General features: G+C 35.9%; 1 protein-coding gene across 4 annotated transcripts in view; it reads right to left on the minus strand.

Annotated features, from left to right (window-relative positions):
* Nucleotides 1-2030: 2030 nt before the first annotated feature.
* The window catches only part of pls3 (plastin 3 (T isoform)), a 36911-nt gene continuing 14946 nt past the window's right edge, over nt 2031-23995 (minus strand). For all 4 annotated transcript variants that reach the window (XM_067383620.1, XM_067384496.1, XM_067382884.1 and 1 more), the window contains exons 2-16: nt 23554-23664; nt 20271-20434; nt 18432-18561; nt 18010-18142; nt 17830-17911; nt 17510-17675; nt 15699-15841; nt 10867-10962; nt 8065-8260; nt 6843-6921; nt 5965-6082; nt 5684-5817; nt 4618-4741; nt 4391-4515; nt 2031-3145 (exon numbers count right to left, since the gene is read on the minus strand). In XM_067383620.1, coding sequence (XP_067239721.1) covers nt 3013-3145; nt 4391-4515; nt 4618-4741; nt 5684-5817; nt 5965-6082; nt 6843-6921; nt 8065-8260; nt 10867-10962; nt 15699-15841; nt 17510-17675; nt 17830-17911; nt 18010-18142; nt 18432-18561; nt 20271-20434; nt 23554-23614 — 1884 coding nt within the window. In that variant the 5' untranslated portion in view covers nt 23615-23664 and the 3' untranslated portion in view covers nt 2031-3012. The remainder of the gene's footprint in view (nt 3146-4390; nt 4516-4617; nt 4742-5683; nt 5818-5964; nt 6083-6842; nt 6922-8064; nt 8261-10866; nt 10963-15698; nt 15842-17509; nt 17676-17829; nt 17912-18009; nt 18143-18431; nt 18562-20270; nt 20435-23553; nt 23665-23995) is intronic.

Here is a 23995-nt window from a genome sequence, read left to right on the forward strand (position 1 = left end):
TTTATGCACTCTTTAATTGGAGAGCCTCTGCCCATCTTTACTTCTGAGAGACTTTGCCTCTCTAAGACATCCCTTTTATAGCTAATCATGTTACAGACCTGATATCAATTAACTTAATTAGATGCTAGATGTTCTCCCAGCTGAATCGTTTCAAAATTTCTTGCTTTTTCAGACATTTGTTGCCCCCGTGCCAACTTTTTGAGACCTGTAGCAGGTATCAAATTTGAAATGAGCTCATTTACTGGATAAAAGTGTAAAATGTATCCCTTTAAACATTTATGTTATGTTATCTATGTTTTATTGTGAATAAAATATTGCCTCAAGTGATTTGAAAGTCTTTTAGTTTTCATTTTATTCAAAATTAAAAAAAATGTCCCAACATTTCCAGAATTCGGGTTGTATTTATCAAATCAATCAGCAAGTACACATAAACCCTCACAACCACCCACAGACATGCAGTCATGGTCAGAATTATTTGGACCCTTGGTAGTTATGAACAAAAAAGCCTGTGAAAATAAATCTGCATTGTTAATCCTTTTGATCTTTTATAAAAAATTTTAAAAAATCGAAATTGAAAATGGAGGAGAAAGAATCGATTGAAAATAGGAGGAAAATTATATTAATAAATTAATTTTATGAAATGTTTTTCTCCAAAACATGTTGGCTATAATTAATGGCACTGATTTAGATTAAGATAACAGCTCTGAGTCTTCTTCTATAATGCCTGATGAGTTTGGAGAACACCTGACAAGAGATCAGAGACTATTCTTTCATACAGTATCTCTCCAGATCCTTCAGATTTCCAAGTCCATGCTGGTGCACTCTTTTTTTCAGTTATATATAATTTTGTGCTCAGTGACCCATTTGTGTATTGATTTTGAAGTCTGTTTTGGATCATTGTCCTGATGGAAGATCCAGCTCCGTCCCATTATAAGATTTCTATTTTTTTTTTTTTTTTTTATATGAATAAGATGTCCAGGACTTCTGGCAGAAAAATAGGCACACAATTTCAAAGATCTAGCAGTATATTTAATCGTACACATGGGGATTTTTTTTGTCCATTTGTAGACCAAACCCATCTGGTGGGTTTGCTGCCAAAAAGCTCGCTTTTTAGTTTAATCTGACCATATAACCTGGTCCCATATGAAGTTCCAGTAGTGTCTGGCAACTGAATATTCTGGTTTTTGTTTTTGGATGAGAGCAGAGGATTTTTTTTTTCTTGAAACCCTCCCAAACAACTTGTGGTGATGTACATGGTGGATGATAAAAAATGTAAATATGAATCAGAATATTCTTCAGAGATAATTTACTTTATGAATTTCTAGGGGTGCCGATAATTTAAAGTTAAGCAATGGCATCATTATTAGTATAATTTCAACTTACTCTTACAATAATTGTTTAATAGCAGAATTTGCAGTGAAAAACTACATTACCCATGATGCTGTAAAATTACAAAGTACAGAAAATTACACCAGAGTCGCCACAATCAAAATGCGCCAAAATGGCTCTTTAGCCCCGCCCACTCTCATGAAGGTCTGCAAATGACATAATTAAGTGGGTCTCCATATGCTCTTAAAATACTTACATATTTGTATATATGTGAATATTTTGCAATAAACTTTATGTATATAATGAACATTTTTAAATGAGTAGATTTATATATCTCCATTGTTTTCAATTCGATTCTGCTCTTCGCAATGCTTCATAAGACTGTAGTTCTTTCCCTCAGTAAAGCCGTTAAGTACACAAAAACTTCAAATCAAAGTTTGTAGTGTTGTGATTCACCTCGTAGCTAATTGGCTTAGTTCATGGCTTATAACGTTGTAACGAAGACTTTTTTTTTTTTTTTTTTTTAAAAAAAAAAAAAAAAAAAAAATTATGGAATCAGTACCACTGAAAATTTGGATGGGCACTGTTGCATTCTATTGTGAATAATTGTAAAATGTTTAATTTCAAATCATAACAATACTGTTTTTATTTTTTCTTATTCTAAAATGACACACATTTGATTTTTTTTTTACAGAAAAAAGAAAAGGAAGGAATACAGAACAGTAATGCTATGCACAGTTGCATTTTTTGCTTTATTTTAATGATGTTGATGAGTTACAGACATTTGGCGTCAGCTGCTTCGGTCCACAGATAACATGCTGCCGAATGACCAGACAATTCCAGTTTCATTCCCGGCAACACAGTCACTCACCATTAACCAACGGTTAACCAACAGGTTTGACACTGCCCACATGTGATGACCTTTCTGTGTCAGCGTTTATTTGTCATCTTCATAATGAACATACAGCATGGATTGGTTAATGCTTAAAGCTTTTAAAGACATTTTCTGAGGAGTGTACTGTTTTAAATAAAAAATATAGATCATGCAGAGTTCATTCTGTTTGGATGCCTCTTGTACGTAAAAAGCCGTTTTGAATATACATTATAGACAAATAGTACACAAGAATGGAATGTGTTAAAGTGTCTCACTGAAAAGTTTCTAGCAAACTCCATGACATGTATAAAACATAAGGAAAAGCGGTCCAATTCAATGATGATTCGAACACAATCATGTTCTGCATAGAGGCAATACTGCATCTAGTAAGGCCAGTCGTGACTCTAAATGTCCAAAGCTGTCAAAATGAGACCTACAGCTACCACTCGTACATTCTTTCTTTATTGATTATGTAAATAAAGTATTGCAAAGCAGAGTCCGATATGGTTTAGATCCAACGCAGATATGCTTTAGTCATATTGCATTTCATTGACAATAAAATTTGGTATAAATTTGTCCCTTTTGCAGATGGAATCGTATTTGTTTTGATCTAAAAGAATCAACCCTCCCTTTCCATAAACTTCAAGCCCATTTCAACTTTGTAGTCCTGCCAAACTTAAGCATGATTCTTTATCATCTGTTGCCATTTTTATTGTGGTTGTAATAAATTTACTGAACCAGAAGCCTTTCAACCAGCAAAATGGCTTTTGGGGAGGACATCAGCGCTTGATAGTCCGCAGGGTCCTGTTTTACGCCCTCTTCATCCCTCGGCCCATTAGACACGCGAACACGGTCATGACCATTTTGGGTTTGACCTCCACTAGATCATCAGGCAGGGCGTAGACACGAGCGCCAATCTTCCTGGCCATGGACACAGCATACCTGCAAGAGAAGCACAGACATAACCTCACTATACCCTGGGAAATATTACATAGACCTGAAGACTTCATGTGTGTCATATAAGGGGCTTTCGCAACTAACAGTTCTAGGAACTCAGTTATAGGAACTAGCCACTAGGATAGTTTCCCGAGAATTAATTTCTGGGCCATATTCCTCGTTGCATTCGCACCGGGAATAGGAACTCTGAAGCGGTCAAGAGCAGCGTCTTTAAGCGCGGGCATTTACAAACGCTAAATACCGTTGGATGGAGGATGGCGTTATCGGAGCTGTGTTTGTTGTGTGTCGTGGGTTTTGTGATAACGGACATGGAATAAAAATGAAAGAGTAACTGAAAGAACAAAAAGTAGGGCTAAGAGATGAAATCTCCAATGACAACTTTCAGTATTATATCATTGAAGCAAAGAAAAGAACACAACCCTGCAGATACCAGGTAAATGCCGTTATTGCTGTTTTCCAAGTTCATGAAGTAAATATGTATACACGGCTTTTTAAAAATTACAGTGTTTGACATGCGTTTGACCAATCAAAGTACACTTACATCACTGATAGTTCCTATAGTGCTGGTTTAGACCCTACTCTGATGTAGGAGCTAATTTAATTCCCCCAAAAGGAGATCCTAGAACTAAAAACATTTCTAGTTCCTGCGATGCGAACACGGCAAAATCCGGGTACTTCAGCCAATAGTTCTAGGAACTATGAAAAGGGTCCTCTGGTGCGAAATCCCCTACAATATCCCTAATTAATGGTTCTTACAGCATATATATGTTTTTCTTCATACACCTGCTGGCTGCAGTTCACTTAACAGCCACCGGTGTCACTAATAACAAGGGTTTCTGAATTCCACATATATCCCCTTTAAAGGTAGGGTAGACAATGTAAAAAAACAACAAAAAAACCCCACTTTTTGTTATACTGGTTGAATCTCTTTTCACATTATCAACACCGAAATTAATCTGCAGCAGTCAGGTGGTACAAGTCAGAGTTGTTTACGTTCATTATTGTAATGATATATGCTTTCAGACATGAGGTAATCGTATAATAATTAACACTGCTCTGGCTGTGTGTGTTCATGTGTTTTGAAGGAGGCGTGGCTTTGGAAAGTGATCTGAAGGGAGGAGATCTTATGCTTTCAAAGCTAGCTTGCAATCGCTAGCCTCACAGAAATAGCCTACATTACCTTTAATGCTTGATGCACATTATGTAATGAACACCCTTTTGAAATCTTACTTTGCATTGTCCAGTTTGTCTCCATCGCTAAGACTTCCTCTCTTCACAAGGTCATAGTTGACACAGCCGGGCTGAATGGCATCAATCAGGTCCAGCACTGCCAGACTAGAGCTGATCTCTTTGTCCTGTAGTTCAAAACACAACACTTACTTCTAATATTCAACCAACACATGGCTGTTGCATGAAACATATATATTTGTTAGTTGGATAAATGAAGGGGTGTGCACCTTGAAACTTGATATTTTGGTTGATTTTCCTGCCTGCGACAAAGTCTTGTTAACCCAGTTGACAATGATCTCATCGTTGACCTTCTGCCCGTCGCCCAGGTTCTCTAGTACATTCAGAGTGTATCTAGAAGAGAACACAGCAAAGACTCAGCAACATGACATTTCCTCCAAACTACTCAAGCTTTATATACATATACATATATCTTTGGTTCATAGACTTGGATGTTTATTATAAAATTCATTTTTAATATTAAAGCTGGTATGTTTGTATTTAAATCAAATTTGAATTTAACAGTATTTGCGTAACAGTTTAACAATAAGGTTAAATTTGCTAACATTAGTTAATACATCAGGCATCAAGACCATATAATGAAAAAACTTTAGCATTTATTCATCATGGTTATTGTCCATTTAATAATATGCTATTGTTCATTCACATATACACTACAGTTCAAAAGTATGAGGATCCAAGGCTGCATTTATTTGATCAAAATACAGTAAAAAAAAGAGTAATATTGTGAAATATTATTTAAATTTACAATAATTGTTTTCTATGTGAATATATTGTAAAATATAATTTATTCCTTTGACCAAAGCTGAATTTTCAGCATCATTACTCCAGTCTTCAGTGTCACATGATCGTTCAGAAAAATCATTCTAATATGCTGATTTGCTGTTCAAAAAAACATTTATTATTATCGATGTTGAAAACAGTTGTGCTGCTTCAGATTTTTGTGAAAACCATGATATTGTTTTTCAAGATTCTTTGATGAATAGAAAGTTCAAAAGAACATTTATTTTAAATATAAAACTTTCATAACATTATTTTATCTTTAAGGTTACTTATTGTCAAACGTAAAGAATTAAATGACTTTTAAAAATTGTTTTAATGGTAGCATACATGATTATTCACTATGAAATATTTACTATACTGTACATGCTTTGCATTTTTTATTTGTAGTGACTATATACACTATTTGTTTAGTAATAACTTATTATTTTATTTTTTTAAGCTTAATTTTAGCTCATCTATGTTAGCCGTTTTTGCTAATAGTTTTCGTTTTACCTTCTCATGAGCTGCCAGACCAGGGCGAGAGTGAGAGTTGGGTTCCCATCATTCAAGTCTTGCCCCCCAATGCCCACCAGTGAGAAATTGGCTTTGGTCTTCCCCAGTTCCACAGCGTAGTTACAGTTCTCCAGCTGAACACACACACACATGCATAGGTGAGGATGGAACAGCACTTTATCCAAGCAGAAAATTGTCACTCATTTTGCAGGTTTGAAGTGGCTGACATGTCCTCAGAGGGTGGAGTTTTGTAGAAAAGGTAATGAGTGTAGAATTCATACCTTTTTCATGTTGGCTCCTAGTTTGGGATATGGAGGCTTGTTGACTTTGTTGTTCCAGTCGACAGGAACCTTGATCTTCTCATAAAGTTGCAGGATGACCAGAGCATCTTGGAGGTCACTGAGAAGGTAGGAAAAGATCAAAACTGATTCAAATGTAACACTTAACCTCAAGTGTAACATCATATAAACAACATAAATGAGATGCCATTTATTCACTGATCCCATAAAGTCTTGAGAATTAACCAAAATATACATCCAATTCATTTCACTGTTAACTTGATTTGATTTTCATGAAACAGATTAAATGGATAGTTCCCCTAAAAATTAAAATTACCCAATAATTTACTCACCCTCAAGGTGTGTGTGTGTGTGTGTGTGTATCTTCTTTCACCCAAACACTGTCTGAGTTATATTAAAAATGTCCTGGCTCTTCCAAGCTTTATAATGGGAGTGATTGGAGGATGAGATTTTGAAGCCCAAAATAGTGCATCCATCAATCATAAAGCGTACTCCACATGGCTCTGGGGGGTTAATAAAGGCCTTCCGAAGTGAATCGATGTGTTTGTGTAAGACAAATATCCTTATTTAAAAATGTATAAAGTAAAATAATAAGCTTCCGGCGCAACAGCCATATGCATTCGACTCGTCTAAAAAGCGTTACCTTCAGCAATGATGGTTGCACATTTTTGGGCTTCAAAATCTCATTCTCCAATCACTCTCATTATAAAGCTTGGAAGAGCCAGGACATTTTTAATATAACTCAGATTGTGTTTGGATGAAAGAAGTCATATACAGCTAGGATGGCTTGAGGGTAAGTAAATTATAGGGTCATTTTTATTTTTGGGTGAACTATCCCTTTAAGAGATTGTGTTATTTACCCATATAAATGATTGACATGAGGGTTGACACCCAAAGAATTCATCCAGTTTCTGAAAGTCCTCTCCTCTCTGGTCTCTCCTACAGAAATCAAGCAAAAGCAGGTGTTATCACTGTTCACTATCACAAGAATTACTAACTGCATTTTTAGTCCACAAAGAACATTTCGGCAACACTTTATAATAAGGTTATTCAACCATATTCCATTATTTCACATTAGTTAATGCATAATGTTAGTTAATAAAAATACAATCAGCTCAGGTTTATTGAATGATATTAACAGATACAACTTTTGATTTTAATAATGTGTTAGTAAATGAAATTAACATTAACAATGGAAAACACTTCTAAAGCATTTATAATCTCAGTTAGTTCATGTTAATTATTGTGGTTAACTAATGTTAGCCAAACAAATGGAATCTTATTGTAAATTGTTACCAATATCTCTTGACGAACATAAGTGTATGCATGAAGTTAATGATAAGCAAACTCGTAATCTATATATAAATAACCATACTTTCAAATGGTATGGACCACATTAGTTACGCATGTTGTTTTTTTGTAATTCTATCCTGCGGTTTCACAGAGAGGGCTTAGATTAAGCCAGGATTATGCCTTAGTTCAATCAGGACATTTAAGTATCTTTTATAAACATGCCTTAGAAAAAAAAAAAAACATTACTGGTTGCATCTTGAGACAAAACAATGTAGAAAACATAGTAGGGAAAAAAGGAGGAAGTCACTGGCTACCGTCAACTGTCTAGTTACCAACTGTCTTTAAAATATCTTTTTTTTGTGTTCAACAGAGGAAAAAAACTCATACAAGTTTGATAGGGTGAGTAAGTGATTTTAGGGTGGTGAACTATCCCTTTAAGCCTTGTCTGTGAAACCGGGCCTAAATCTATAAATTGAGGATTAGGCCTGAAATCAGATGTTTTCTACCACAAGAGGGCGCAACCTTCACCAAAAGGGCGTAAACTGTTCAAGCCTCAGGAAATGAGCCAGTCCCTCCCTTTGAATCTCTGGCTGACGCGCTTCACCAGTTTCCACAAAAAAAAAATCCTGAATGTCCCATTTGTAATGCCATGAAGCATATTTTTAGAAGCAAGTGTTTAGAGGCAGTGTCAGCCATTTTCATGAGTCATTACGTGGCGCATCTATTTAGCAAATGCTAAAATGGTAAAAGGAGACAGAAAAGAGCAACAATCAGACGTAAAATACCCACCCTCCAGAAGGCCCCAGTTGATGTCTTGATTCTCGGGTTTGGTCAGTGCTGGGTACTTGTTGAAGAGATTGGCCACAAAGGCCAAGTTGAGTTTAGGGTTGCCAGACACGACGTCAGTAGACGTGACAAACTGTCTGCAGCCCAGCCTGTCTGCCTGCTGCAGCATACACTCAGCTCTTTTCAGGTCATCTTTCTCCTGCAAGACGCACACCAGTTAAAACAGGATTCGTTGCCAAATAGAATTTTGTGCATTCAGCTGCTGACAAATTAGCTAATCTTTCCCTCTCTGCTTCAGTGGGACAAATTTGCTTAAGCCTCAGATGCAAAACATTCTCCTCTTCTGTCCCATGGGTCATTGAGAAAATAAGACAACTCAAATCAACTATAAACCGAATTAAGAACAATTGCACAAGTGCTTAAACATCCCTTGAGCCAGATTCATTTGAGATTAAATATTGTGCATATAAGTGCATCCATCCATTATAAACTTACTCCACATGGCTCCGCGGGGTTAATAAAGGCCTTCTGAAGTGAATTGAAGAGTTGAATCCGAGTTGAATACGAAAGATGAAGGACGTAGTGTAAGCGTTTTGAACTGCGAGACACTTTCTTCGTAAGCTGAATATGGAAGGCGGTCTAGCGGAAGCTATATATTTTACTTTATAACTAGTTAAATATGGATATTTTTCTTACACAAACACATTGCTTCACTTTAGAAGGCCTTTATTAACCCCCCAGAGCGGTGTGGAGTACGTTTATGATGGCTGGACGCACTTTCTTGAGTTTCATACTCGGTCCGTTCACTGCCGTTATAAAGCTTGGATGTGTCAGGATATTTATTAATAACACTCAGATTGTGTTCATCGGGAAGAATAAAGTCATATAAACCTAGGATGGCTTGAGGGTGAGTAAAGCTTGGGGTAATTTTCATTTTAAAGTGAACTAATCCTTTAAGGCTTTGTCCCAAACCCTAGACAGTCATCTATCTAGGTAGCAATTTTAGGGCTCCCAACTCAAGCAATGAATAGAAGACAAGCAAGCAATAAGTAGCTATGATGATTGAAAATGTGTGTGTGTGCGAGTGTGTGTGAGCTTTTTTTCAAGATATATGAAGACACAAATTATGACGTAAACATGTTTACTACAGACATTTCATGAGCCAATATTTAAAATAGCTTTAAAAACATACTAAACAATGTTTTATTAAAAATGTGAAAATGCAGAATGTTTTCTGTGATGGGTAGGTTTAGGGTAGGGGAAGTGTAGGGGGATAGAATATACAGTTTGTACAGTATAAAAAACATTTCGCCTATGGAATGTCCTCACTAAGATAGCAAAACAAACCTGTTAATTTGCATGGATGCATTAAATTGATCAAAAGTGACAGTTCATAAAATTACAAAAGATTGTTTTTTTTTTAATCAATAATGATATTCATCAAAGACTTTATTTTACTTTATAAAAATTATAAAGCAGTGCATTATATTATATTGATAATATTAACAATTATTAATAATTGAGCACCAATAATAACCAAGCAAATCAGCATATTAGAATAATTTCTGAAGGATCAGGGGACACTGAAGACTGGAGTAATGATGCTGAATATTCAGTTTTGCATCATAGGAATAAATTACATTTTAAAATGTATTCACATAGAAAATAGTTATTTTAAATTGTAATGATATTTCACAATATTACTGTCTTTACTGTATTTTTGATAAAAAAAAAAAAAAAAAATGCAGCCTTGGTGAGGATAAGAGATTTCTTTCAAAAACAACTCTCACCGACTCAAATTTTGAACAGTAGTGTATATACATTTCAACATACACAATGAACATTGTTAAAAGCATGAAAAATATCATGTTTAATTTTTTTTAGCTAGCTTGCCCAGTCTTTCTTGGAAAAGAACTGCATAATGTTGACAACAGACCTAGATGCAGCTCACTAGGGCTTGGAGAAGAGTGTCAGACACTGAAAGGAAACATTATGTATTATCTGGGACCAGAAGGCAGCAGAAAGCTGAAACACTGGGTGATGTTGATGGTGAAACGACCCTGACCGTGCCACAGCAGTCTCATTCAGCACACAGTCACTAAAAGTGTCTCTGACCAGAGTGCGGGGTTAAATAGACTCACATGAGTCATAGCTCTGGCTGTTTAGATACCGCTGGGAAATGGGCAACATTGTTACTGTCCTAAACCAAACTAGTGAATGACTTGAATCACGGCATACTGGGGGTGGAATCTGGCATCCGCGGTGGCTGTTCTTGTGTTGTGACTGCCACGGGGGGACAGACTGGAACACAATGTGCAATAAACAGTGGCTTTTTGCTGATTTTTTTTTCTTTTTTTCTACTGGAAGTCACTATCGTAAAGAACACTCTGTAAAAAAAAATCTGGCTTAAAATTTGCAGTTTTTCATTTTACCAATCCCAGGTGTGGATAAAATTTCACCCTCCTGTGCCAACTTCAGACCCCCAGAGAAACATTTGCGTTTGAACTGCTGATGCTTGACAACTGCTCTCCATAAAGCAGGAAGCTACTGGTCAATCTGAAATGAACTGTCTCTATCCTCCTGACTTACAATGTGCTGCTACAGTGAATGAAGCTTTGATATTTTTATAAAAGCCACCCTCCTCTACTGAGAGCAGCACACTACCGGATGCATCATAAGACCTTATACATTTTGAGGCCAATTCAATAACAACTTATGGTTCTGTCTCCCATTTGTGTACTGGTTTATGACACAGAAATGCATAATGAAAGATGTGCACTTTAAAAGTGTATAATGTGAACTCACGCTGAAGCCAGACATGTCAATGTCAATGTGACTTTCGCCCTCCTTCTGACCTTTTGGTGCGATCTGGTTGAGAAGGTGGAAATAAGCCCTCGAGTCCTGCAGATTCAAGAGTGAGAACAAAAAAACAAATCTTTCAGTACTCAAATCTCTCAGACTCAACACCATCATGCCACTGCCTTCAACAGAAAACACTCAGGAGTTATTTTTGTGTTAAAAGACTAAATAACACCGTCAATTATCAGACACTTAAAAACAATCTCTACAGAATAATGGTGGGATTTTCTTTGAGCCTAGACTTTCTGAGCTGAGGTGTATCAGTTTGAAATAAGTATGAAATAATATTCTGAAATATATATAAATACATATTTTAAATGGAACACTTTTAGACAAAATCTTAAAAAAAAAACAAAACAAAACAAAAAAAAGTTTGTGTGTTTTTTGTGAGTATCATATTTGATACGTCAGGTTTTTATGGCTCATATAGTCTGATGTAGTGAGAATATGGAGGAAAAAACAATTTTACCTTAGCTTAATTTTATTCAGAGGCACAGACTGAGCAAAAATATGCAATTTGGTGCAGATGCTGATATTTATATGGACAAAAAGTAATCGGATGAAATTCTAATTGTAATGAGATCTTTATAACAGTTTAGCAGATACTTACATAAAATGCAATCATGCAATACAATGATGATTGAAAGATGAACAAATAAACCTTGATGATCATATTTGATACTCATGATGTTGATAAAAATGATGTACGGATAAATCAAGTAAACCAAAGTCGCTTCAGTCCAGTAAGTGTTCATCTTGAAATATTACTAGTAACAATATTAAAGTTATTCTTATGTTTACTTTATAAAAATCACCTCACATTTCACAGCAAAAAGACACGTGAACTACGAGCTGAAGGTTATCGTTTGTACAATTGTACTATAAGGTCTTTTACTTGCTAAAAATGTATAAAATATCATTCTGACAACAGAAGGCACAAAGTACATCCTGTACAACCGGTTTTTCTGCAAAGTTTTAACCATGTTGACGCTATATCAAATATCATACAGTAAGCTTTATGGGGTAAAATAATCATGACAGCTGGTACTAAAGGGTTAGTTCCCCCAAAAATGAAAAATTATTTCATTAATTACTCACCCTCATGTTGTTCCAAACCCGTGAGACCTTCGTTCATCTTCGGAACACAAATTAAAATATTTTTGATAAAATCCAACCGTTTTTTTTTTTTTCATCCCCCACAGAAAAGCAATGTAATTACCACATTAAAGGTCCAGAAAAGTAGTACAGACATCATTAAAATAGTCAATGTGACTACAGTAGTTCAACCTTAATGTTACATAGCGACGACAATACTTTTTGTTTGGTTTTTGCACATTAAGGTTGAACCACTGTAGTCATATTGACTACTCACAGATTTCATCAAAAATATCTCAATTTGTGTTCCGAAGATGAACGAAGGTCTTACAGGTTTGGAACCACATAAGGGTGAGTAATTGATGACATAAATTTCATTTTTTGGGTAAACTAACCTTTTAATCTTCTTGAGAATATTGATGGTACAAATGTATAGTTCCTATACATTTTTATGTACAGTTGTTAAAGGTGCCCTAGAATCAAAAATTTAATTTAACTTGGCATAGTTGAATAACAAGAGTTCAGTACATGGAAAAGACATACAGTGAGTCTCAAACACCATTGTTTCCTACTTCTTATGTAAATCTCATTTGTTTAAAAGACCTCGTTACGTAACAGTCGGGATCATTAATATGTACGACCCCAATATTTGCATATGCCAGCCCATGTTCAAGGCACTAGACAAGGGCAGCCAGTATTAACGACTGGATCTGTGCACAGCTGAATCATCAGACTAGGTAAGCAAGCAAGAACAATAGCAAAAAATGGCAGATGGAGCAATAATAACTGACATGATCTATGATTACATGATATTTTTAGTGATATTTGTAAATTGTCTTTCTAAATGTTTCATTAGCATGTTGCTAATGTACTGTTAAATGTGGGTGGTTAAAGTTACCATTGTTTATTAATGTATTCACAGAAACAAGAGAGCCGTCGCTATTTTCATTTTTAAATACTTGCAGTCTGTATAATGCATAAACACAACTTCATTCTTTATATATCTCTTCAACAGTGTGTAATGTTAACTTTAGCCTGTTAGCCACGGAGCACTATCTAACTCATTCAGAATCAAAATGTAAACATCCAAATAAATACTATACTCACATGATCCGACGCATGCATGCAGTATGTATGATGAACATCTTGTAAAGATCAATTTGAGGATTATATTAGCTGTGTTAACTTTGTAAATGCACTGTATAATAAATCGAGAGCTCCAGGGAGCGCACAATTTAAAGGGGCCGCAAGCTGAATCGGTGCATTGCTAATGATGCCCCAAAATAGGCAGTTAAAAAAATTATTTAAAAAAAAATCTATGGGGTATTTTGAGCTGAAACATCACAGACACATTCAGGGGACACCTTAGACTTATATTACATCTTGTAAAAACTGGTTCTAGGGCACCTTTAAAGAATAATAATAAAGCCTGTCAAAACTACTATGAGGCAACAGACTTGTGCAACTCCAGTACTATAATGGTCTAACACATCCATTATATTCTGTCCAAAAATCACAATATCTGACAGAAAAACTTGAAGACATCAAAAGATATTTACACTGTCTGTGAATTATATTTACATGGGACACAAACCAGGGAAATGTGTGAAAATATGAGAAACAGACAATCATGCGTGAATTCCTGAGAACATGACTGTGATAGACTGTGAATGAACGAACAAAACAACAAAACAGGCATAACTGATATCACAGTACATTTGGAAAAGTACCTTTACACACTTTGAAAAATCTGTTAACTGCAGCACAGAGGGAGATAGAGAGAGATATTAGTTAATTCATTCACTGAGCTTTTTCATCTTTACCTTTATCACCAAATTACTTTGTCATTTAAATAAATGACATGTCAAGAGGGCAATTACCTAACAGATTGGGTCACACATATTTTATTAGACACTAAATGATCTCTCACATGTTTTACAAATTTTTTCACATGTTTTTCATGGTTTGCCTTTCAGAGCATTTGAAAGTCAAAGTAACTGCACTTTCACTCGGGTGAACTGCCTTTATGGAACAGAAAATGGAGATAGCTGTTATGTAAATTCTAATTTGGATAAATTTAGAAACATGATTCCATTCATTTGAGAATGAGAATTATTTCACATTTACAGTAAAGCTGTCTATTGGACATCAATCCATTATTTCTTCAAGAGATTTAAAATATGCAAAACATTTATGCAAAACTTTCCATTTCACACACACATATGACGACACACAATAATTCTTGTGGGTATGTGTAATTTTAATATATATATATATATATATATATATATATATATAAATAAATAAACGCAAGTCATCTGATAAAATGCTACATGTTCACATTTTCTGAGTGGATGTTATAGATGTTATATAGTGTTATGAATTCAAAAGAGCCCACTCCCACATCCCTATAATATCTATATATGGCTCGGAATTTGCATAGAAAAGTAATGGCACGCTTCTTCTATGCATGCCGCATTTAGATAAACTTTATTATCCCGGAGGAAATTTGTCTTGGACACATGCCAAACCAGTGACTGCTTAAATAAATAACTTAATACATACATACAAGCATTACAATACATGCATATACACACAGTACCTGCAAATAGCCCACAACTACCATCAACCAACCAATTGCACACTGCTCATCTTACAACACACCTCTAATCAGTAAAATTCATAAGAATAAAAATCATAAAATATACATAAACATCGTAACAAAGGGGCTCTATAGGTGCAGACCTCTCACTGACTTGTCATTTAAAGCTTTAATAGACATGGGAACAAAGGAGTTCTTAAAACGTTTAAGCCTGCACTGGGGAACTCTAAAACGTCTTCCTGAGGGTAGAAGCTTATACTCAGGTTGGAGGACATGACTTGGATCTAAAATTATTTTTTGGGCTTGTCTAATAATAATTTCATTATAGACAGCCTGAAGTGTAGGATGCTGTCGGTATTAGCCGTGTGATCTGGGCTTTCAGCTGTACACTAAGGTTACCAAACCAGGCTGAGATGCCATACCGCAAAAGGCTCTCAATTACAGCATGATAGAAAAGAAGCAACACTTTCTGATTAACGCCAAAGGCCCTTAAAAAAAGTCGTTGTTGAACCCTACAACAGATGTTTTCTACCTGAGCACTCCATGTCAGTTTGTTATCAATATATATATGCCCAGATATCTACAGGAGTTAACCTGAGCTATATGCTTGTCATTAATGGCCACTGGTAAGTGGTCTCCAATGGATTTAGGATCAAACACCATTTCCACATTATAAGGCATTATACATTATTCATAACAAATCTGTAGCGAAGTTGTTCTCTGGTCCTAACAAAATAAACACCACTAATGACGACGACTTTATCATTGACTGTTCATTCTTTGTTGCACTGACTGGGTACTTCAATAAGGAGGAAATGTTATATCAGTTATCTTGATGAAGATTAAAAGCCCTGATATAAGAGTGGTTATGCGTTAAAACTATACATTTAAAACCTTATTATATAGGATCTCGGAGCAGCTTTCATATTTTACAACTAAATTAATATAAAAGATAGACAGGACTACAAACACAATTCTCATGCTCACTATCCTCATGAAAACAGCATGGACAGAGATCTGATACTTCATCAGCACACAGATACACAGGCAGAGTACAGTAAATGGAAACATTAAGGCTGACCTTTATATCATGGCTGAAGTTGTTGATCTTGCTCCATCCGGCATTCTCCAGGTGGAAGTTTGCCCAGCGGAGCAACAGCTCCTCTGGAGACAGTTTCATCAGATCCTCAAGTGTCTCTCCATCCCTCAACAGTGCCGCAAGAGCTGAAAAAAGAACACAGTGACATTAAATCACACAGTTTTAACCTAGATTTTGCATTGGATAATGATGTGAACCCGCTGATTTGAATGGCTATTACTCACTGAGACACTGAGGCATCCTATGATCACTGACAATTTCAGGCAGACAGGTCGAGCTGAGGTCGACCTCATAGTACACCACAACTCATTTTCTGTGTCAAATGCTCTGAGGTCTGAGGTTTCTCTAGTGTGAGGATGGGCAACTCTGGTCCTGGAGGATCACTGTCCTGCAGTGTTTAATTCTATCCCACAGATGTGTTTATAAGAGATGAATGCAAACTCTGCAGGACAGTGGCCCTTCAGGACTGGAGTTGGCCATCCCTGCTCTAGGTGTATTGTGTAGGTGCCCATACTTTTCCCATCACATTCAAGAAGGTAAACCTACAACTTTAGAAACCCTACACTATCAGAAAATTACCGACCAGTCTCTATGAACTTGATCATGATGAAAACACCAGGTCTCTTCCTTACTTTCACAGAACAAATTTCTATGCAACAGTCAAGCATTAAAAGCAGCATCCAGATCATGTGTCCTCATTCTGCTGGACTTTACTGTAGATTGTGACACATTAAACTACCAAATCCGTTTATCTACCTTCTTCTTACTGTGCATTACAGGAGCAACACTCCACTGGTTTGAGTATTACCTTACAGGTAGATCCTTCAGGGCATCTCAGAGGGTAGGGATGTCTAAGTCATTTTAACTCTACATATTAACTAACCACCGGAGCAGCTCAAGGTTCGGTGCTGGGTCCATTTCCTTTCTTGATTTACACAATATTGCCGGTTATTTCCATGTATTTACATGGATTTTCCTGCTACAATAATGCTACACTAAGTTCTGCACTAATGACACACAGCTCTAGTAAGTACTTGCACAGATCTCAGCCTGTCTGGCATGGATGAAGGAACTCCCCCTTCAATTCACCATAAAATCACTGTTTAGCAATGCTCATCAATGATAACACCATCTTTAGACTCGATTACTGCTATGCTCTTCCAACTGGCCTTCCTGTTTACACATACAAACCTCTGGAAATGATACGGTAAGTCTGTTGGTCTGTAACCCAATGAGAACCCAAAAGACAGTGCATGTTACACTTTTCTTTCTCACTTTTACTGGCTGCCAGTTGTTGCCCGCAGTTTAAGCTACTGATGCTTGCATATAGAACCGCCACTGGATTTTTAAATGTCAAGCCAAGGCAATTATTTTATTTGTTTATAATTTATCATCTCAAACCTGCTTTGTGAATAATCACTCCTGGCAGCGTGTTGCATGAAAAGCAATTTTATGTAATAAAATAACTTGTTTATTGATCCTTTAGGCATGTTTATTATTCATTATGAAGAAGGTTCATCTGAGGCTAGACAACACTCTCTATAGATCGGTTAAGGCACAAAGTCTTTGGGACAGACCCTAAATTTGAACTAAAGTTCTATTTGGGAGAAAAATTGTCCAGTCTAGTAATGAGGTCAGATCTAAGAGCTCAAGTCTGCCACATAAGTCAAATCAATCAGTCGGGTTAACATTTAACTATAAAAGTGACACTATATCTGTTTGTCAGGATTCCTGGATGTTGTCATCAGTTGTGGCAATGCCATAGCTTGTATTTGTGCAACAGAGATACGTACCCTCATTTCTGCTCAGCTCAATGTCAGCAAACAGGCCGATCTTAATAATCTGCCACAAAAGGCCCAAAACCAGATGAGGTTTGCCTTCCCGAAGGTCCAGAGCTCCGATGTTGACCACGTGACAGCCAATGGCAGAGGCAGAGTTAAGAGCCAGGTTAAGATTCTCCTGCAATACAGAAGCAATGATCTTTGTTAGACCCAAATCTCTCTCTCTCTAACACACATGCACTTTAATACATTTGAGGGGGATTCAGTGTCATGTTTTAAAGAATAATCTTCAAACAGAGAGTGCGCCAAAAAGAAAATCATCAAAACCAAACCTGTATTGTGAATGGTGTTAGTTTCTTCTTGTTAATGGTCCTCTCATCAATAGTATCAGGTACTGACAGGTTGATCATTTTACTAAAAGGAAACAATGACATAAGCAGTGAGGAGGTTTCTTAAAAAGATACAAAATTATTAAATCACAGGCAAGACGTTGAGGAGTGTGTCTTACTTACCACAGCACAATACCGTCACCTACAGCCTTGAAGAGAGCATCTGTATTGGGATTCATGGGCAGCACATGTTTACAGTCAGGGTCGTGTTCCAGCGCTGTGTTGATCCAGTTCACAAAAGCAAACCTCTCCTCCTCTGGATAAAGAAAAAAACAAAAAAACAAAAAAACAAGATGACATACCATTAACCACTAAAAACTTAAAAATAACAAAAAGTATAGGTTACCATTATAATGTTATGGGATTTAGGACCTGGTATTACTATGGAATTGTTTGAAGGACTTTAGAGTAGCATGCAGATCTCCATGCAAAGAATATATTATTACCATCACTATATTCCAAGTCAGTGGGAAGTGGTGCAAAAGTAATTACAGCAAAAGGAAACCGTGGTTTGTCTGATGTGGTTAAATCAGAGGCATTTTTACCTGAGAAGGAGTGCTGTGTGCCTGCACTGGACAGCTCGGATGTGCCGCCAATAGCCAAGATACCCTCTTTCCTATTGATGGCCTTCCGGAAGCTCTTTGCAATGTCACTGCTCTTTAGCTCCTGAAAGATCTGTGCAGACACATGGGACCATAAAATTAATTATAAAATAGATGTAGATTGATTTACACAGTTTCTGTCATGCTCAAATACATGATACAGAAAACACCCATTCACCCTATTACTTCACAGCATCCATAGAGCCAACTGTTAACCTTAGTGTACTTATAAGATGGGTGACACTTTAAAATAATGTTTTAACTAAAATGTTTGTCCTTAATATTTTCATTATGTAAAAACTGTCCTTCGACGCCATGCTGTATTGTGAAAAATCACTGCGCAGCGTGTCATGCCTAACAGCACATTTTAGCCTGGGACTTTTTCACAATATAGTACCTTACTGCTTAAATACACCAACCAACGCATCCACACATAAAAAAGAAAATATGTATTACTAATCTAAAAATACATGAACACACATGAGGTCCTTGAAACTAAACATATGCACATATTTTATGACATGTGGCATGTGTGGGTAATTAAAACATGATTGTCAGTGCCAAGTGGAATATCTAGTGAACGGATTCTGCTAGCAGCTGCTCAGAACCTCCTCACAACAGTGCAAACAAACATCCATTCATTGGGAAGATATGCCCCATTTGCAGGAAGCATCAACAGTATTAGTTTTATCTATCAACATTTACTGACTGTAAAAGAGTCTCTGTAATATTCTGGACTGCAGAATTATTCAGCAAGGACACCTTAAATTGATTGAAAAATTAGGGACTTTTACATTGTTAACAAAAAAAAAAACAAAAACAAAAAAAAAAAAAAAACATTCAAATCACTTATGAACTTTCTATTTATCAAAGAATCCTGAAAAAAAATGTATCACATAACTATACTCTATATTATAATAATAAGACCCATTATAAATAAATTAGCACAGATAATTACTGAACATCAAATTAGTATATTAGAATGTTTTCTGAAAGATTATGTGATACTGAAGACAGGATTAATGATGCTTAAAATTCAGCTTTGCATTACTGGAATAATTGACATTTTAAAATATATTCAAATAGAAAACAGTTATTTTAAATTGTAAAATATTTAATATTAATGTTTTTAGTGTATTATTGATCAATGCAGCCTTGGTAATTATACGAAACATTAAAAATCTTTTAATTATTATTAATTATTCTAAACTTTTGGGATTTTTTGGCCTATTTTATTATCTGATCATCTAGAAAAGTAACAGCACAACTCTCCCCAACCAGCCTGCACAGTTTAATGTATCAAATCTGTAGCACATGAGATGAGATCCACAAGCAGCGTTTAATACTAATTATTTACCACTACCACTAATTACTAAAAATGATGAAATGGTGAACATGCCATCTGGATTCAGCCCTGAGACTCTAATCTCAATGTGAAATGTATTGTCTATTGTCCATATATGCTGAAAGCTACTGCTGAATATGCAAATCAGGGATTTGACCCCTACTCTAAAAGATGCACCTTGTGTTCACCCATTAAAATCTCATGCTTGCACAGTACGATATCTGAATATCACAGAACCTCACAACAATAACATTTGATTTGCAAATGAAGCCTATAGACTGCACAAAGCATTCATTCACTAGACTACATTTTATTTTCCAAAGCACTGCAATGAAAAGTTAAGCGTAGTTAGGATGAGTATATAGAGGTTTATAATTATTTTTGCATATTAAGGAATCTCGTGTCCATGAGGAAAAGAACAGTTTGTAGACACTTACAGACACAAACTCTTCAAAGCTGATCCTGTTGTCCTTGTCTTTGTCACCATCTTCCATCAGTTTCTGGATGATCTCTCGGACTTTGTACCCTGGCAGGGGCAGATTGGCCTCTTTGAACAGGTCATGGAGCTCATGGTCAGAGATAAATCCATTGCCATTCAAATCTATGGAGAGAAATGAAAACTATTGGTTTGGTGTCAACATCTTGCCTGCAACAAGCACAAAACATTTAGGATACAAGGTAACGTTGTGAGGTAAAAATGTGAGGGCATGCAATTGAAATAGTTTAGCTAAAATTATCAGCAGCAAACTGCAACTTCGAGAAAAACTATTTTACTGCTTATGCATGCTAAATAAAATGTTTTGGAAATGTGAAAACAACGTCAATGTAACATTTGAATACAAAAACAAAATGCATCGGTACACTTAAATGAAACTACAAAAATATTATTTATAGAATTTATCCTTAAGACTAAAACACAGGCCACATTTTTGCAAGTAGTGGTTCATGCAGAACATTTTTACTGAGCTTCAAGCAAAGCATTCTGGTATGGTCTTATCCACAAAAGCAGGATATTGTGTTATAGGATCTCTCAAATTACTGCCATCTGTCATCATACGAAAACAGAATATAAACATTAAAATAACCATTAAGAACTGTCAGCCACTGGGTTTTCTCTAGTATGCGCATTACAATACCAGGACATGCACAACAATTTAGGCTTCAATGTTCTGCCCAGTCTGCTGGAGAAATCAGATAAAAGGGGGAATGCAGTCTGAGGCACATTCTTATCAAGGACCAAAAAAAAAAAAATAATTCAAATACCACAAACTTCAAAAACCAGACCTATACACCGAAGTCTCAGATCGCAAATCGCAGTATGCAGTACGCTATGGTCATGAACTGAGAAATCAAATTTTCCTTGATATTTTGACATGTAAGAGGTCACTGTACTATAAAAACATCCTGTAAATTTCAGAACTCAAACTTCCTCGTTAGACCAAAAACAGCTTTTATTGAAACCAAGTTCTGAAGACAACTTCTTTTGGATTTTGTCACATGACGTAATAATGTGGCGAAAGACTGCCTCTGCAGAATCAGATCAATGTCTTCTTTTACATCATTGCGTCTTTGGCCCCGCCCACTAGCGCATTAGTGAGATGAAAAGAAGAGAGAGACAGGATCACTGGACGATAAATAACAGTACTTGACAAAGTTTCCTACTGCTAGGAAAGAGCTTATTTAATTTCAACTATGTGAATGTCTCAGTAGAGCATTATTTGTTGTTCGGCACATTTCACTGTGGATTCTTTGGTAAATCAGTCACAATTTCGGCGCAGGCTTTGTAAACAGACTTTTACAGAAAGATATGGGCCCGATAGTAATGCCATCATGTCAGTAACCAAGTTAATTGTAATCACTGCATTCATGCACCCAACAGACATGTCTGTCAGCGGCTACATGCTCATCACTGCAACCTTTTATGCGACAGGAGCAGATCTAAATATAATGCTATAATCAACACTTTTCATGATTAGTTAATCTAGACAGCTGCAGCCTAATAGTAAAAACGTAGTAAAAGTTTTTGAGAGAGTTCCATATGTAATACCCATTTCATACACAAAGATGTTAGCCAGTCACAGCAGTGGGCATTTACATTCAAGTCTAACAGCAGACACACCTCTTCCAACAGAGCCTTCAAATCAGAGGGCTACAATCAGAAAATGGCCTTTTTTATTTCAAAATTATGACATTTATGTAAAAATCATACTGACATTATAAGTGCACCTTAGGAAACATAAAATAATTTAAAAATGCAGTTCATGACCCCTTTAATGACTTACTTTTTGTAAATCTATTAATACTCATACTCTATGCAATACTGAAACCCAGGTAGTGGCTGACACGGATGTTCCAAGCCTTTAAAAACCACTTCAACAAACTCTTAAAGAAAAGCTCTTAAAGAAATACTTATAATACTTATATATATATATATAAAAAAAAAAAAAAAACTCATTCCAGCATGAGGATGGACACTCAGAGACATGGACAGGAAAAAACGCATAATTTTGCAGCTGGGCATGGAAGACCCACCTTTAAGTTAAAAGAACCAATCACATTGCTGGGCTTTTTTTCTTTTCTTTTTTGTTTTTTCACTATAGAAAATTAAATAGTTAGACCTGTCAGAATTTTTTTTTTTTTTTTACATTTTTGTATGATCTTTTGCGAGCCAAATAAGCAAACTTTTTGTCCTATTTTTGCTTATTTAACCTGTTATTGAAGTGTCAGAAGTATCTTAGTATCTAAGTACAATAACATAGTGCCAATATAAAGATGCATATTCTTATTTTTCCATATTTGAATTCTAATATCTAATAATCTAATCATTTCTAAAAATCTCAACTGTACTTGCTTGACATGTGAAAACAAACATTGTTCTCGTGTGTACATTTGAGCTTCCTTTGACCATATTTGTTGTGCTTTATGACTGTGTATTGATCACTGTTTATATGTGAATAAAAGCTTAAATTATATCTGTTAATTAAAGCGATCATGAATTAAGCTGCTTGATTCTAATGGATTTACGATCTCTTTATGAACTTTTTGAAGCGTCAAAGTTTTGGGTGAATGAACTGTCAGTAGAGGGATCTCTCAGATATATCTTCATTTGTGCTTTGAAAATGAACAAAAGAAACTTATTTTGCAGCTGGGTGTGCAAAATATGGCAAATGTTCAGTACACAATTAATGCTACAAATAGAAAAAGAGATCCAAGTCCTATTCAAACTGAATCTATTGGAGAAACTAGGATAATATATATACACATACATATGACCGTAAACAGTTGCTGGTTTGGAGACAAAAGTCCTCAAGGACAGTTTAAAAAGCCAGGCAACAGGTTATGCCAAAAACTTTATGGAATCAAATGAAAAACCCAGATGGTTTTTCTGAGCAAAAACAATGCAGACTGTCAGGAAACATGCTGCACATGAAGTTAGGAGGACCGATAACAACATTACAAAACAATTACATAGCACACACACACACACAAATCTAGAGTTTCCTAATCAATGGCATTTAAAACTAGAAGCCAAATGAGACATTTGAAAATAGATCCTAATTTTAGGCTTTGCACAGTGATGTAGCTGTTTTCATCTATGCAAAGAAAAAGACAAATCAGTAGAAATCACAAGGTACGTAAAGGAAAAAGGACACCTATATGAGCGGCATGCCAAGTTGTGATTAGAGTAGACAAAACTGGTTGGACAGGAAGAACACTTACCGACTTTCCCAAAGGCCTCCCGCAACTCCTCCAGCTCTTCTTTGGATATCTTTCCTGCCATCTCCCCGAAGAACAACCTGAAGTTCTCTTAGTCGAATAAAGTGTGTCCTTCTGTGGAGAGAACACAAAACTTTATTGTGTGGACTTCCAAATTGTGGTAAAGGCACATTGGTGCCTGTCTTCCAAGAGAGAAACCTGTAAGTGGGATTGTACAGTAAGATGATGATAAGACATGCAAATGACATGCAAACGTCTATCAAGCATGCAACAGAGTAGACTATATTTGGGCAAAATTTATGTTCGAAAGGGCGTGTCAAGGCAAGTCCTTTTGAATGCAACCTCATTGTAATGCAAGCAATGCAATCACATGATTCTTTGCCATGACGATGATTGAAAAATTACTTTATCCATTTAAAGGACTAGATATTATGTTTAGTCAACA

The sequence above is a fragment of the Chanodichthys erythropterus genome, chromosome 1 (assembly GCF_024489055.1).
Source record: "Chanodichthys erythropterus isolate Z2021 chromosome 1, ASM2448905v1, whole genome shotgun sequence".
Taxonomy (NCBI): domain Eukaryota; kingdom Metazoa; phylum Chordata; class Actinopteri; order Cypriniformes; family Xenocyprididae; genus Chanodichthys; species Chanodichthys erythropterus.